The sequence below is a fragment of the Crotalus tigris genome, unplaced genomic scaffold, assembly GCF_016545835.1.
Source record: "Crotalus tigris isolate CLP2741 ecotype Arizona unplaced genomic scaffold, ASM1654583v1 scf7180000017771.5222438, whole genome shotgun sequence".
NCBI lineage: Eukaryota > Metazoa > Chordata > Lepidosauria > Squamata > Viperidae > Crotalus > Crotalus tigris.
Window position 1 is genome coordinate 1,709,506 of NW_024096622.1, and position 14,138 is coordinate 1,723,643.

At 34.1% G+C, this 14,138-nt stretch overlaps 1 protein-coding gene across 6 annotated transcripts in view; it reads left to right on the plus strand.

Annotated features, from left to right (window-relative positions):
• MARK1 (microtubule affinity regulating kinase 1) overlaps nt 1-10,373 on the plus strand; it is an 81,447-nt gene extending 71,074 nt beyond the window's left edge. For 2 of the 6 annotated variants that reach the window (XM_039341625.1, XM_039341628.1), the window contains exons 15-18: nt 1,722-1,883; nt 2,655-2,909; nt 5,771-5,815; nt 8,400-10,373. In XM_039341625.1, the coding sequence (XP_039197559.1) occupies nt 1,722-1,883; nt 2,655-2,909; nt 5,771-5,815; nt 8,400-8,754 (817 nt within the window). In that variant the 3' untranslated portion in view covers nt 8,755-10,373. The remainder of the gene's footprint in view (nt 1-1,721; nt 1,884-2,654; nt 2,910-5,770; nt 5,816-8,399) is intronic. The other 4 variants (XM_039341626.1, XM_039341629.1, XM_039341630.1 and 1 more) reach the window with 3 other exon arrangements.
• Nucleotides 10,374-14,138: the final 3,765 nt, after the last annotated feature.

Here is a 14,138-nt window from a genome sequence, read left to right on the forward strand (position 1 = left end):
CTGAATGCACAGGTCAGCTTGGAAAATGCCAGCAAAAATTAAATTGCTGCTCTTTCAAAACACTCTCCCTTTGGAATGCTAAACTTGCAAAGATTATATGACACTTCCTGTCATTCCTCCACAGAAGCATTGTATCCTCCCTTGTTAATTTCTTCTACACATGCCTTCCTTAATTATGTTTCTACTAATTGCTTCTATCTCTCCCTTCCACCCCTGAATTTTCTAAACAGACCAAAGTGCAAAACCTCTTCTTGCTTTTCCTATTTAAAGCTATCCTAATAGCTCCATGGGATTAACACATTTTTTTGTTTAGCGGTTTTCAGAAATTGCAACTATCTGAAAGAACCTTCAAATAAGCAGACAAGGAAAAACAATAAAATAATGAGAGAAAATATAGCAAGGAAGATAGGTGGGTCCTACGCCTTCTGAATGAGCCAGATGAGACAGTAAGATAATGAAGCAACCTTGTAGATGCTTGCCTGAATTCAGGCAGAGGTATTATAACTTCTTAAAACTGGTGCAACTTTCTCTGATTAAATAAAACTTAATAAAATATTAACTTTTCATCATTACACTATGACAATTAGCTATGTGCTCCTTCCTTCAGTAATAGGAATGACTATATATTGGATTTTGAGAATAGTTAATTTCAGAAGCAAAATAAAGCAAAGGGTTTTTTTTATTAAAAAAGTTTTTATTTTCCATTTATTCATACAAAATACAATTAAATTCCTAACCATTGATACCGCCTGCCCATTCCCCCCAGGCTGCGTCCACCCTCTCTAATCCTCCCCCAAAGCAAAGGTTTTATAAGTGCTTTATAGGGCATCTTTCTGCAACTTGGTTATCTTTCAGATATTTTGGGTTTGCAACTTCCAGAATTACTAACCAGCACTGTTAACACCCTATATTAGCTGGGAATTCTGGATGTTGTACAAATTCATCTGGATAGATCTAGAAGAAAAACATAATTTTCTTAAATGCTGAAATTATAAAAACATAATATAGGTAGCAGAAATATTCCCCCTGAATAAACAATTATTTTTTGGGTGCTCTCAAATCAGTTGATTACATTGCAATGAAGTCTAGATGTGGCTTCTTTCAGAATGACTAGCAGATTAATTTAAAACACTGCTAGTAGCTTAGTAGTGGTCAGGATCTATGAATGACAAGATAGACCTGTGCCAAGGAGTACAAAGCATTTATTCTGGTTGATCAAGGAAGTCAACCATAATTGTTTTTCTTAATTAGACAGATACATATATTAGTTTGGGTAGGAGATGATTCTCCTTTATTGGTGTACTTTTCTAAATCTGCTAAGTGGATCTTAATTAATATGCTTCTGCCTCTTCCATCACCAGATTTAAAAATACTATGTTTTTTTCCTTGATTGATACATAAATGATGTCATTAGTGAAAAGATTCCTTTCACAAACTTCTTTTTTTTTTGGTTTTGTTTTGTTTTGTTTTGTTTTTGGGGGGAGGAGCAAGATGAAGGTACACAGCAATATTTGCCATAGTATGTCTGTAACTTGAGCCAGTACAAACATTTGCAGCATTTCTTATTAGAAGCTGATATTTATGGCTAGGCTTTAACCTTGATTTTTTTTAAAAAAAAAAAAGATCTAACCTTTCTTTGGAAATTTTACATGCAACTAATTTGCTAGAGTACATCTTATTTCAAGATACTCCTCTAAACCTCTTCCTCCCTATAATAAAAGCCTAACAGAAATGTCTGCAAGTAGTACTCCCTCTGCTGGCTCTACGGTCCCTTCTGCCATTTCCGCACGACCTCGACATCAGAAATCCATGTCAGCCTCTGGTCATCCTATAAAAGTTGCACTTCCAACTATCAAAGATGGCACTGAAACTTATCGACCAAGGTATTTTTCATATAGTATTTATTTTCCTGGTCAGGAAATTGTAAATAAGCATTAGTATATTATTAGAATTGATTCCATAGGCAACACAGTGTTGCTCTAAAATTTCTATTGCAGACATACTTGGGGTTGGTGATCTCATGTGAAGAGGCTGAAATGTTCTTGATCACTCAGTGGACAAAGTGTTTCGATTGTTTTAAGGTGGTCCTACAGAATGGAAGAGGTTTCTGAGATCAGAATGGAAAGCAGTTCATGAAATAAATATGAAACCAGATGTAAAGTTATTGATAGAAATATGCAGAGGAGTCAGTAAGCTGGAAAATGAAAATCTAAAGGGAGCATAAGAGAAATTTTTTTTTCTGTGTATGTTTTTGACATCACATCTACTGGTTTTAACACTGCTTTAATTATAAGCAGTTTCTACGAGACAAAACTAGCCAAGAAATACTATATTTTAAAGGATACATAAGGTTTTGAATAATTTTCTACTTTAAAATACACTCCATGCTTGTGAAACCAATAACTTGCATACATATGACTGTACTTTTTCAAAAGTATTTCTAAACTTATTCTCTCAATAAGCTTTTTTTTTAAAAAAATAAGCAATCCACATTAATTCAAAAGCATAAGGTTTGTAATAAAGTGAGAACACATGCCATTTTCAACTTCAGCTTTAGTCCAGAATAAGTTTAAGAGTGGTGCCAATCATAATAGAAGCCTTGACTCATTTCTTTCTTTTCCTCTTGCTTTTTAAACTTTCTTCTGCCTTTTCAGTAGTGCAACTCAAAGAGCACCTGCTGCTTCGCCGTCTGCTCACAGTATTAGCACTACCACACCAGATAGATCCCGATTTCCTCGGGGGAGTTCAAGCAGAAGCACTTTCCATGGCGAGCAGCTAAGGGAGAGGCGCAATGCCACTTACAATGGGCCACCTGCTTCACCATCGCACGAAACGGGGACATTTGCTCAAACTAGAAGGGGAACATCAACTGGCATTATAAGCAAGATAACTTCCAAATTTGCCCGCAGGTTAGTAAGAACCATTGTTTTCATTTCCAGGTTATTGCAAACTGTGAAATAAGAGGCTATTACTGTTAAAACTAAGCAGGTTTCATTTAGGTCAGTGCTTTGTTTTGACAACTCATTAGAAGCCCCATTGAAGCCCCAAAATTCTCAAGATTTGGGATATAATAATTATGATTTTATTTGTTGATGCCATTGCTAAAGAAACTTGGATTCTTGCATGACATGTAACATTTAGTATGCTATTGGCCAATGTATGTGCAAATGCTAATAGGCATGCTAGCATTTTAGACATTAAAAGCCAATTCTACCACAAGATTCCTACATGGATGTCATTTCAACAAAAGGAATTGTGGTGAGCATCTCTCTGTTTTGGCATGTCTACACTGCATGAATCTGGTATTCATGATTATTTTAAAACTTTTAAGCTAATTTTCCAGATTCTTTGTATTAAGTAAAATTCTAAACATTGTATTAAGTAAAATTCTAAACATTGAAAACGTAGGCATCATCTTTGTAAGTCTTATCTCTCATACACAGGACAAAATGCTTTACTGTCTGCTGCAGTACTTTAAGCACTGGCTAAAATGAACCTTTTCTCCTGAAAAGCAGACAATATAAATTTAAATTAATGAATGCAGACACTCTAAAACCGTTAGACCACAAAAGACACTTTATGAGTAGATTTTAAATCCCAAATCAGTTATTATCTAGTTAAACATTCCGAATGTTAAAAGTGATTTCACTTTGTATTCATTTGTATTTTCAAAACAAGGTGTCATCTTGAGACAGGACTTTCTAAACACATACATTATGAATCTTGTTTAAATGCCTTAAGTTGCAGAGGGAGTTCTACACTGACTGTTTTTTTGTACCATATATATTCTGTTTTTAATAAAGCATTTTTCACTTCTGAAATACATTCTTTAATCACTTCAGTACAGAACTTGGCCCATAGCACTTCACATTTATATTTCATACTTCACATTTAAGCTTCATCAGGTATCTAGATATTTGTAATACAGCTTCAAGGTCTTTGTTTGGAATTGTTATGATTGCAATATTTTTTAACCCAGCCTTTTGATTTCTCATAGTTAATAGATTGAGAAACATATTTCATGAACAAGTGTTCTTTAGTGTTCAAATGGTTAGTGGCATCTGGAGTATCTGTTAGATATAATATTAAATCACATGGCATATTTATGATTTGATATAACAGAGAATAATTTATCTAAAATACACCCTAACTTATATATGGAACTTTCTGCATATATCAAGCTTGCAGAGTTCGTGACCCACTAAGCTGAAAGTGATTCAGTGGGTATCTATAGAAGCCCACTGAATCATGTTAAAAATGGTGCCTGTCAAAATGCAATGATCAACTACCAATAGAAGGGAACTAAGATAGACTAACTAAAATTAAAATTTCTGATTAATTTACAAATAAATCAACTGTTTATTGATTTGGATGACATCGGAACCAATCATCCCAAAGCTATGTATTGTTTGCTGGAAAATACCAAGCATATACTACATTTCATTTGATTGGTCACATGCTAAGCAACAGTTACACAGACCATGTTTTAAATATTTAGTGATAATGTTGAATGAAATAATAATAAATTATACATTAATACATTTAGATAAATGGATGCTCTGTTCAGCATAACTGATTCATACATATATTGAGATAAAAATAATTGTATTGAATATAAAATTAAAATTCACAATATATTTAACAATATAGACTCTTTATGGTATATATTGGTAAATATTGAGTAATTAGTTTTGAATAGAACCAAATTTATGAAGCATTATTAGAATTGTTTTTCCAAGCCCTCAGACAACTTCTGTCAGAACACTGCATTAAAAAAAAAGAGTACTAAATAAATGATACTAAGTTCCTAAATAGGAGCTGTTGAAGCTGGAAGATATAAATTTAACATGTTTTTTTGGGGTATTAGTACCCTAAATTTGCAGACAAATATATATTCCTAATACAATTATCAAATGAAGTGCAGTGTTGTGGTATGAAGTCATGACATAGCAAATATTAGAGGCATAATTAAAAATATTATTCCTGGGTCTTGAATGCTGTAGTGCTCTAAGCAATGCTATGCTTTGTGAGAAATGGGTAGAATAAAACAATAGTGTCCAGGGGTTCTCAACCTTGGCAACTTTAAGACTTGTGGACTTCAACTCCCAGAATTCTTCAGCCAGCAAAGCTGGCTGAGGAATTCTGGGAGTTGAAATCCACAAGTCTTAAAGTTGCCAAGGTTGAGAACCCCTGGTAGTCAAAACTTTGGTTTATGAATATGTTAGCAGATGGTTATTTTCAGTCATAATGTAAGGCAGTATTTCTCAACCGTAACAACTTCAGAATGTTTGGATACCAGTTTCTAGAATTCCCATGCTGGCCAGGGAATTCTAGGAATTGAAGTCCAGACATATTAAAGTTAAATTGAGGAACACTGATGCAGTGCTTCCAAAACTTTTTTATTACCCAAAACCACTTATCAGAAAGTCCTTCTTTAAATGTCCCTGTTATGATTGGTAATGTGTTTGTGTATCCTTACCCAAAGAAGAAACACTTATCCAATTTTGGGTAATTTACCTAGGTTTGGGAAGCATTGATGTAAGGGATAGGAGTGGGAATGAAGAAACTAAAGTTGGCCACTATAGTGAAAAATAAATTGCATATGAAGAGCTGAAACTGTGGAAAAGTTAATTAAAATTTTAGTAAATGACAATTTTTTGCTGAATATTTGTTCATCAGTAATTTAAATGTTGTTCTAGATGCAGGTGTTCTTGACTCATTTATTTTTAACCTTCATTTATTAAAATCTTAACCTTAACTTTGTTTTGAGGGATCCAAGTGAAGGCGAAGCCAGTGGCAGAACTGACACCTCAAGGTGAGGAGCCACTATTAATACTTCGCTGCTGGGTCCCTTTGTGCTCAAAATTTCATGATTCTGAAAGCTTTTAAACTAATACATAAAATGGCAAAATCTCTAGGTAACTTGTATCTTTAAAATATTAATCTTGAGTTCAGTTTCTTTCTTCTTTAACTCTTATTGTTTTAAATAATTTATTATAAAAGCAGCAATTGTCTGCAGGTTCTTATACAGCAGTTCCTAGCATGGACTGTTGAATTCTTTCTAAGGCTTTCCAAGGTCAGAGTGTTACTCTACATTGTCTTTCCAACCATAAGCTAAGGGCCTGATCATCTAAATAAATAAGCACTCTGGCCATACTTACTGCTTCTCTGCAAATACTAAGCAAAATTATTAATATTCAGGCAAGACACTTTTGGTTTAATACAGGCATATATAGAGAAATAATCTAGACCAATACCATTTTTAATAATTAATGTCAGTATATACCTTTGAGTTAGTTTCCATAGATCCTACTTGGACTTCTGGATTTGATCAGGGATGCACAATTAAAGATCCCCAAGGTTGCATGTTACCCCCAAAGACCATGGTGTTCAAATGTCATCACATTGTAGAATTGTTAATTAATCATAAAGTAATATTAAATATATAAAGATAATCATATTAACTATTGATTAACACAGTCACTGTAATGGTAATTCATTTTGAATTAAACTAAAGATACTCTGTCTGCTCCTTTCGGTAGCTCCCATCATATTTTAGAATGCAATCCCCAAAAGTAAATGCGACTCTTGGTCCCAGAAAATTGTGCATCTCTGGTTTATGCCAAGGGCTACACAGATATATATATATATATATATATATATGTAGTCTGTCGACTGCACAAAATGATGGCTTGGGAGTGCAACCTACACTCCAATAGAATTGCATGCATTAATTTATGTTTTTTGTAGAGGCAAGACATGCACACCCTATGTTATCATCTCAGTCACATTGCATGTTAAACAGTCTGTGCATGAAATTGCTCTTAGAATCTGAGCAAGCACTCCTTTCTTAGTGACGTTGTATTTGGTTGGAAGTTTTATTAAGAGTTGCTTTTTCATGCTGGGATATGCAAGCTATATGAATGTTGTATAGTTCCTAATACTTCATGGAAGGTGGTGCTTGACACATTTAATATATAAACTTTCATGCTGGTAATCTCTGGCTTAAGCTATTGAGTTCAGAATTCCTGCTGCTTTGGTCATTAATCTAATGCACAAAAGTGCATATAAGTGCAATAACTCTTAGCCACATGAATAAGGATAGAGTTCCTTTTGTATCTGTAAAATAGTATGAGACAACTGGAATAATTCCAGCTTTAATCCTTGCATGTGCTATAGATTATACTAACACTTTTCGGTCTTGTGGGTTCCGTCTGTAGACATATCAGCACCACCAGAGACAAAAAAGCTCTTAACATGATAGAACACCATAACTTAATATAAAAGTGCTGTCAAGTTCATATGATGACTTGTTTGTGCTTAAGCAATACTCGGAAGAATACTAAAAGATCTGAAGAAACCAACAAGTGCTTCTGCATCCACCCTGGAATTCTTCTTTCTTTCTTCAATGCAGATCCTTGTCAAATGCACTTTTCCTGAAATTCTTTTGCTATTTGCTATGGGGGTAGCTTGTTATGTGCTTGTGGTTGAGGTGAGCTGCTTTCAAAAGGGCAGGAAGCTCCTTTGTTTATCCAAGGCATGTTAACCCATTATCCAGTAGTCTACACAGACATGATATATTGAGTAATAATTCTGGTGTTGATTAACAGTTGTGTTTCTTTCATATCCCAATTGACAAAGAGCTCCAGAACCTAAAATTCATAAAATGTCATGTTTTTTGGGAGGAATGGGAGCTGCCCTGAGTTTGATATAAGATGAGTGGCTGTATAAATGTTTTAAATAAATCAATAAATATGGTGTGTTAATTGATGCCTAAAGTACACTGAATATCAGGGAGATAATTTTTTTCTGTCATTTATCCTACTGAATGCTTAATTTACAAATGCTTCTGATTTGCTTAGAAGATGCAAAGAACACCATGCTACTTGGGACAATGCACTTGTGCTACTGTTATTTCTGGTGTTTTTTTATAGCACAAAACAATTCCTTGTAGTTGTTGGATGTAGATTTTTTTCCCCCCAAAAGTAATGTAACAAGAATTACTCTCCTGTGTAGTTGGAGCAAAGTATTTGTTTAAGACTTTATTGTCAAAAAGAAAAATGAAAAGCATTCTAAATTATTATCTTTGTTTTTTAAATCTACATCTTTAAATTGGCAAAATACACTCCCATAATAAAGAGGTATACACATAAATTTCTAGAGATTAGGGTAGCTGCCTTTTCCTGCTGCTTTTTAAGCATGCTTTCTTTCTCTTCTGTTTTGTGTATTTTCAAAGTCCTGTCTAGAGTTCAGATGGTCAGTTCTAAAGAATGCTAAATTGGTGACAGCTGAGAAGTCTCCTTTGGAGTTAAACTGTTATTTTTAGCAGCAAGATTGTAATTGAAAAGATATTTTGATCCAATGCTTTGTTTGGGTGAAAATATTATTCACCTTTTCAGGAGTACTTCTGGGGAACCAAAAGAAAGAGAAAAAGAAGAGGGCAAAGATTCCAAGCCACGGTCTTTGAGGTTCACCTGGAGTATGAAAACAACGAGTTCCATGGACCCAAATGATATGATGAGAGAAATTAGAAAAGTATTAGATGCTAACAACTGTGACTACGAACAAAAAGAAAGATTCCTGCTCTTCTGTGTTCATGGGGATGCACGACAGGATAGCCTTGTTCAGTGGGAGATGGAAGTATGTAAATTGCCACGCCTTTCACTCAATGGAGTCCGCTTCAAGCGAATATCGGGAACTTCTATTGCCTTTAAAAACATTGCATCCAAAATAGCAAATGAGCTTAAGCTGTAGAGAGAAGTAACATTTCTGGGATCAGGGAAGATTCAAGCTTATGTTTTGAATGTACTGGTTATGCCTAATATGATTGGCCTGTGAAACTCCCCATGTAGAGATTGTCCTTATTGCAATAAGGTTATACATAGTTATTCTGAATTGTAAAATTTAATTCTGTATGACCTACATTAAAAAGACAGGTAAGTACATAGAACATTCTGTTCATTTTATGTTCATAAAGTTGTATAGTAAGAAGGCTTAAATACAGACCTTGTATAGTTGTTTAGACATCAGCACAGAAGTATGTTTACTTTGAATTGAAAATTTCTTTCTAGACTTTTTTTCCCTTTTTTGGTGGTTTTTATAAATCTTACCTCTACAATGCATTTTTAAAAAAAAAAAAAAAAAACCTGTCCATAGTTTTAAAAAAAATGCACAAAAATGGTTTTCAGAAGTGTAGCTTAATCAGTTTTGTTTTCTAACAAACCACATATAAATTCAGTAAAACAAAGTTGGTACGTAGTCTACACAGGATTCCTCCTGTTTCCCCTTTTCACTCTTACCATCCCTTATGAAACAGTGTTTAGTTCAGAAAAAAATGCAAACAAGTTTACAGTGTTGGCACTTAGTGAAGAAAATGGGTTCTGAAACATACTGGGGAATAAAGTAAAATGTTGGATTACTTTTATTTGCAATCTTAAATGTCCTTAGATTCTTGGATCAAATGATTCACTAGAGTAAAAATATGCATAATATATCCATATTGTAGTATGAAATACAGTTTGCTACCTTCAGAAGACTACAATTCCCAATTTGTGAAAATGCTACCTTCATACTGAGATTTTCATAGCACAAGAATTATGAAACTATGATTAATGTTAAATGCCACCTCAGGAATTAACTGGTTTTAGAATAATTCCCCCAAAAGAATACATGGATCTTCATATACTTTTAAGCCTAGATTGTTTATTACATTGTTTGATGTGATTGTATAAATTCTGTTAACATGTATCTTTGAGTTTTGAATATTTTGCCCACTTTCTTGTATTTATTATAAAATCATTATACCTGTGAAGTGCAGCTGTGTGCAGGCAGTTGCCTAGGTAAGACAACCCCTTCATAATTAGTGATTCAAACTGCAAAACCATTAGGATATGGTACATTTTTAATATTATCTTGTACTGAATTAATCATAGCAGTTGGTTGTGCAATGTTATTTAATGTTGTAATTTATGTAACTTCAACATATGGCCCCATCTGCACACTTTTATAAAGATTAGAAAAATCACCCCAAATTATCACTTTATTTAAAAGCAAAAAGCAAAAAAAAATGTGGTAAACTCTGTAACCTGAATTTAGAAGGCTGTAAGTGTAGCTAAATGTGCCATTTGAGAATGGCTTCTGACAGATGGACTTGAGATGCTGTACTGTACTGTGATGTAGCTCTTCTGTAACAGTTCTGCTCAGCAATGAACATGTACTGTCTTAGGAAACAGATGATGTTTTGGCCAGAAAGAACTGTGTTCCTTTTTATCTGGTACTCCTTTAAACTTTTTTTTTAATGAAAGTCATGCTAATTCACATTCACTGGTGCACTCTATTAAAAACTTACTTGAACAGATCTCCATACTATCAAACATGTTGCCTTACTCTTTATGTAGCAATTTCTACTGGATGTTCTGGGATGCCATTCACAAAGGGATTGTGAGAAAGGGGAGGGAAGATTTAGTGGTTTCATATTTTGTATCGGGAGAAGTTTAGAGATTTGTGAATATTCTACATCCATCCATCTATTCACCCATTCACTGATTGCTGATGTTCCCATGATGATTCAGTTACATGACTGAGACTTGCAGAGTTATCAAAATTTTCTATTTCAAAATGTCTGTATAAAATTAGCCTGAATGCACTACGTTTTATTTCTAGAAGTAAATCAGTTTTGTAAGTCCAGGTTCTTACTTTAATTAATTTCATTTTTAAAAAATTTATTTAGCACATTAGTACACCATATTATCAAAGCGTACTCCAAAGTTTAACAATAGAAATAAAACACAATGGTACAAATGAACTTGGGACAATCTACATCTGATTTATGCCTTAGTATGTGTTTGGATGTAGACTTTTTTGATCACCAAAGCCACATTCATTACAATCCACAGCCCCATCCACAGCCCCAAATTGTTTTGGCTTGTACATAATGTTAAATTATAATGTTATTTGGCTGGTTTTAACATCATACAATGTGGAAACTCATGCCAGTAGAATAGCTATAGTATACACACTAGAGTGAATGTTTTTTTCAGTTTGGTGAGCCAAAACCAAGTTGTATTAAAGTTCTGCCTTCAAATAGCTGAAATGTATATGGGAGATTGTAATTTAATTAAGCAGATGTTGCATCTTGCATCATGCAGAAGTCTTATAAAAAGTTCCCACTGGATTTAAATGTAGGTGCAAACAACATAGTCTAAATTCTTTATATTATCAGAGCAAGTGTGCACTTGTTAATAACTGTTCCATATATTCCTTCCAGGCATTGGTGAACATTCAGTGCAAACAACAGAGATCCGCATAGCCAAACAAAAGATTTGTTCAGAGAAATAATGTGAGTTTGAAATAGCCATTAATATAGTGATTATAAAAGGCTTCATTTTTAAAATGACATTTAACTAGATTTACCTCACTGGTTTAGTTTTTGTAACTATATAAGTTCCACAACATCTCAGTGTAGCATGCCTTGATTGCTACAAAATGATATAAAGCAACTGCTTGAATAATTATAGCTATAAAACTGAATCAAGACATTTGGCTTAAAGAATTTGCCTTTTTTGGAAAATGAGACCACTGAGCTTTGGATAAATACAATTTTAATTGCTTAGAAGGACTTCACAAATAGTTGAGGATTTTCTCTTCTAGTTGCTTCACATATCAAATAAGACCCCTTCTGCATCAGCAGCATAGGGAGCCACTATCATTTTTTACACCTTCCTGAGCCATAGTAAAACACTTTGAGAGACGGGTCTGCTTTCATATAATAAGAATACTTATTTCATTTTTAGATGTACCTTATTTCATTTTTAGATGCAAATTACAGATATTATTTTCCATGGGAAGGGAAGTGAATGTGGAGGTTGAACAGATTTAAAAAGTTTATAAAATATACAAAGCTCCATTAATTCAGCGACTACTTAGATTTCTGCTCTCACCCAGACAATTGTTAAGACAGTTTTGCAGCATTGTAGTCTTTTTTTGCTGCAGCTGTTAAGCAAATCACTGCAGTTGTTAAGTGAATCATGCAGTCATTAAGTGAATATGACTTCCCCCATTAATTTTGTTTGTTGGAACCCACTGGGCATTTTGTAAATGGCGCTTACGTGACCCCAGGACACTGCAACTGTTGTAAATACATGCCAGTTGCCATGTGCCCAGATTTTGACTGCAGGGAAGCTGCAATAGCCGTAAGAATGAAGACTATTTGTAAAACATTTTTCTCAGTGCTGTCACAACTTTGGTCACTAAACAAATGATGGTAAGTCGAGGACTATCTGTACATGTATCCTAGGTCTCCACATCACAGAAGGAACTTGCAGTTCACCTGCAGATACCAGATGCCTACCGTTGTTTTAAGCTATTTTGAGCATTTTAAGTCAAGAGATCAGGTTTGTGTCTTTTCATTCGACCTCAGACTGTACAGTATGTAGACATTTTCTTGCAAAGAGCATCAGAAACTGAAGTCCTTGTAGCACTTAATCTGATGGTTCCTTTGGGGTGGGGGGAAATGTGTAATTCTTGATATTTTAATAGTTAGGAATTCTAATGTAGTTGGACATTGAAGCATAAGATAATACTTGGTCTGCTCTATTGAATTCCTATACTAACTATGTCTGAAGAAATCAGAAGGTTGCGAATAAACTTCTGCAAGCAGGATAGATAACTAAAGAAACAATTATAGCATACAATATAACGTAGCACATAAAGCCATAGAAGTTTGTTCATAGTACAGTACTATGAATTTCTTACAGATACTGTGCATTGATATATGTCAAACTCTGAATGTTGTTATTGCTAGATGACTTGTGGGAATTCAGACAGGCAACATGACTATAAATCTCTGCAGTCTGCATGGAAAGCACACTGTAGAAATTTCAAAAAGAATGGTGGTATTTATTCCAAGTCTTTCTCCTTTTTTTTATTCCCCTGAGTTCTTTTATGAGACCTAAATTAAGCTTGAGTGTTGATTAGATGAATTCAATTAGCCAGCCTCTTGGTTTGTTTGTTATGTAAATAGAAAGTGGTGGGAATGGCTGCTCAGGCTACCCTAGCCTGTCTGTTGCATAATAAATAGAATGTGGATTAATGGCAGGTCTAGGTTAGCCCTTGTGCAATTACTAACCTCCTGTTAACAGAACCTCCTGTTTCATAAATATAATTTCTTTTCTCTTTTTCTCTCTGTAATTAAGTTAAATTTTGTCAGGACAAATTTTGTCAAAATCAATCAAGAACTTTACAAAGGGTTATTGACTTGTAAAAGATAATTGGATTTCTTGATATTTTCAGGAAGATGAGCAATTACAGGAGTAAACAAGAGTGCACCCTGCTTGAGAATATTTTAAAACCTTGATGACTAGAGACTGGAAGCGCAGTTCAAAAACATGAAAACCTCAGCAGGTGGTAGCACTTTCCTCAATGTAGAAGCTAAATGACCTTGTTTAGTACTTGGATAACAAATCTCCAAAAAAACAGTAGAAATGTAGGTTAAACTGGATAGGTGAAAACGTTGAACAAAAACAAACTATTTTATTGCTTTCATTCAATAAATTTTCCAATAAAGCAAGTATCAGGAGCTTATCTGGTACTTAAGAAATAAAACTTAAGAAATAAAACATTTCAGTACTTCCATATTGCTGCCAGAAAATCAAGAGGACATATTAATAGTCACTCATGAGGTTCTTCATATTTTAAATAATAATTATTATTTATTTTGTTTTGATGAGATTTGGGGTTTTCATGATCACCTGGGAAGGTATATCAGACATAAGAACTTCACTTCTCTTGTTTCTGAACTGCACGGAGAAGCTGGCTTCTTTATTTTCAAGTGGGCCTTTATATAACTACAGATAAGTAAAGTGGTTTCTTAACTTTTAATTACCTAATCTTGTTAATTCTAGTTTTACTATTACAAAGTTGAAACCAGATTACATAGTAAAAGGTTTAAAAACAACGGGGGGGGGGAGTAGTAGGGCAACTGGAACCACAACTCTTCCTACTCCAAAGCAAATCCCTTTAGTATCCGATGAAAAAAGTTTCAGCTAACGGACATTCTGCCTTTTTTTTAAAAAAAAAAAAAAAAAAGACCCGGCTTTTCCTTCCTGGCCTGATCATAAAAGTCCCAGCGCTGGATTCCT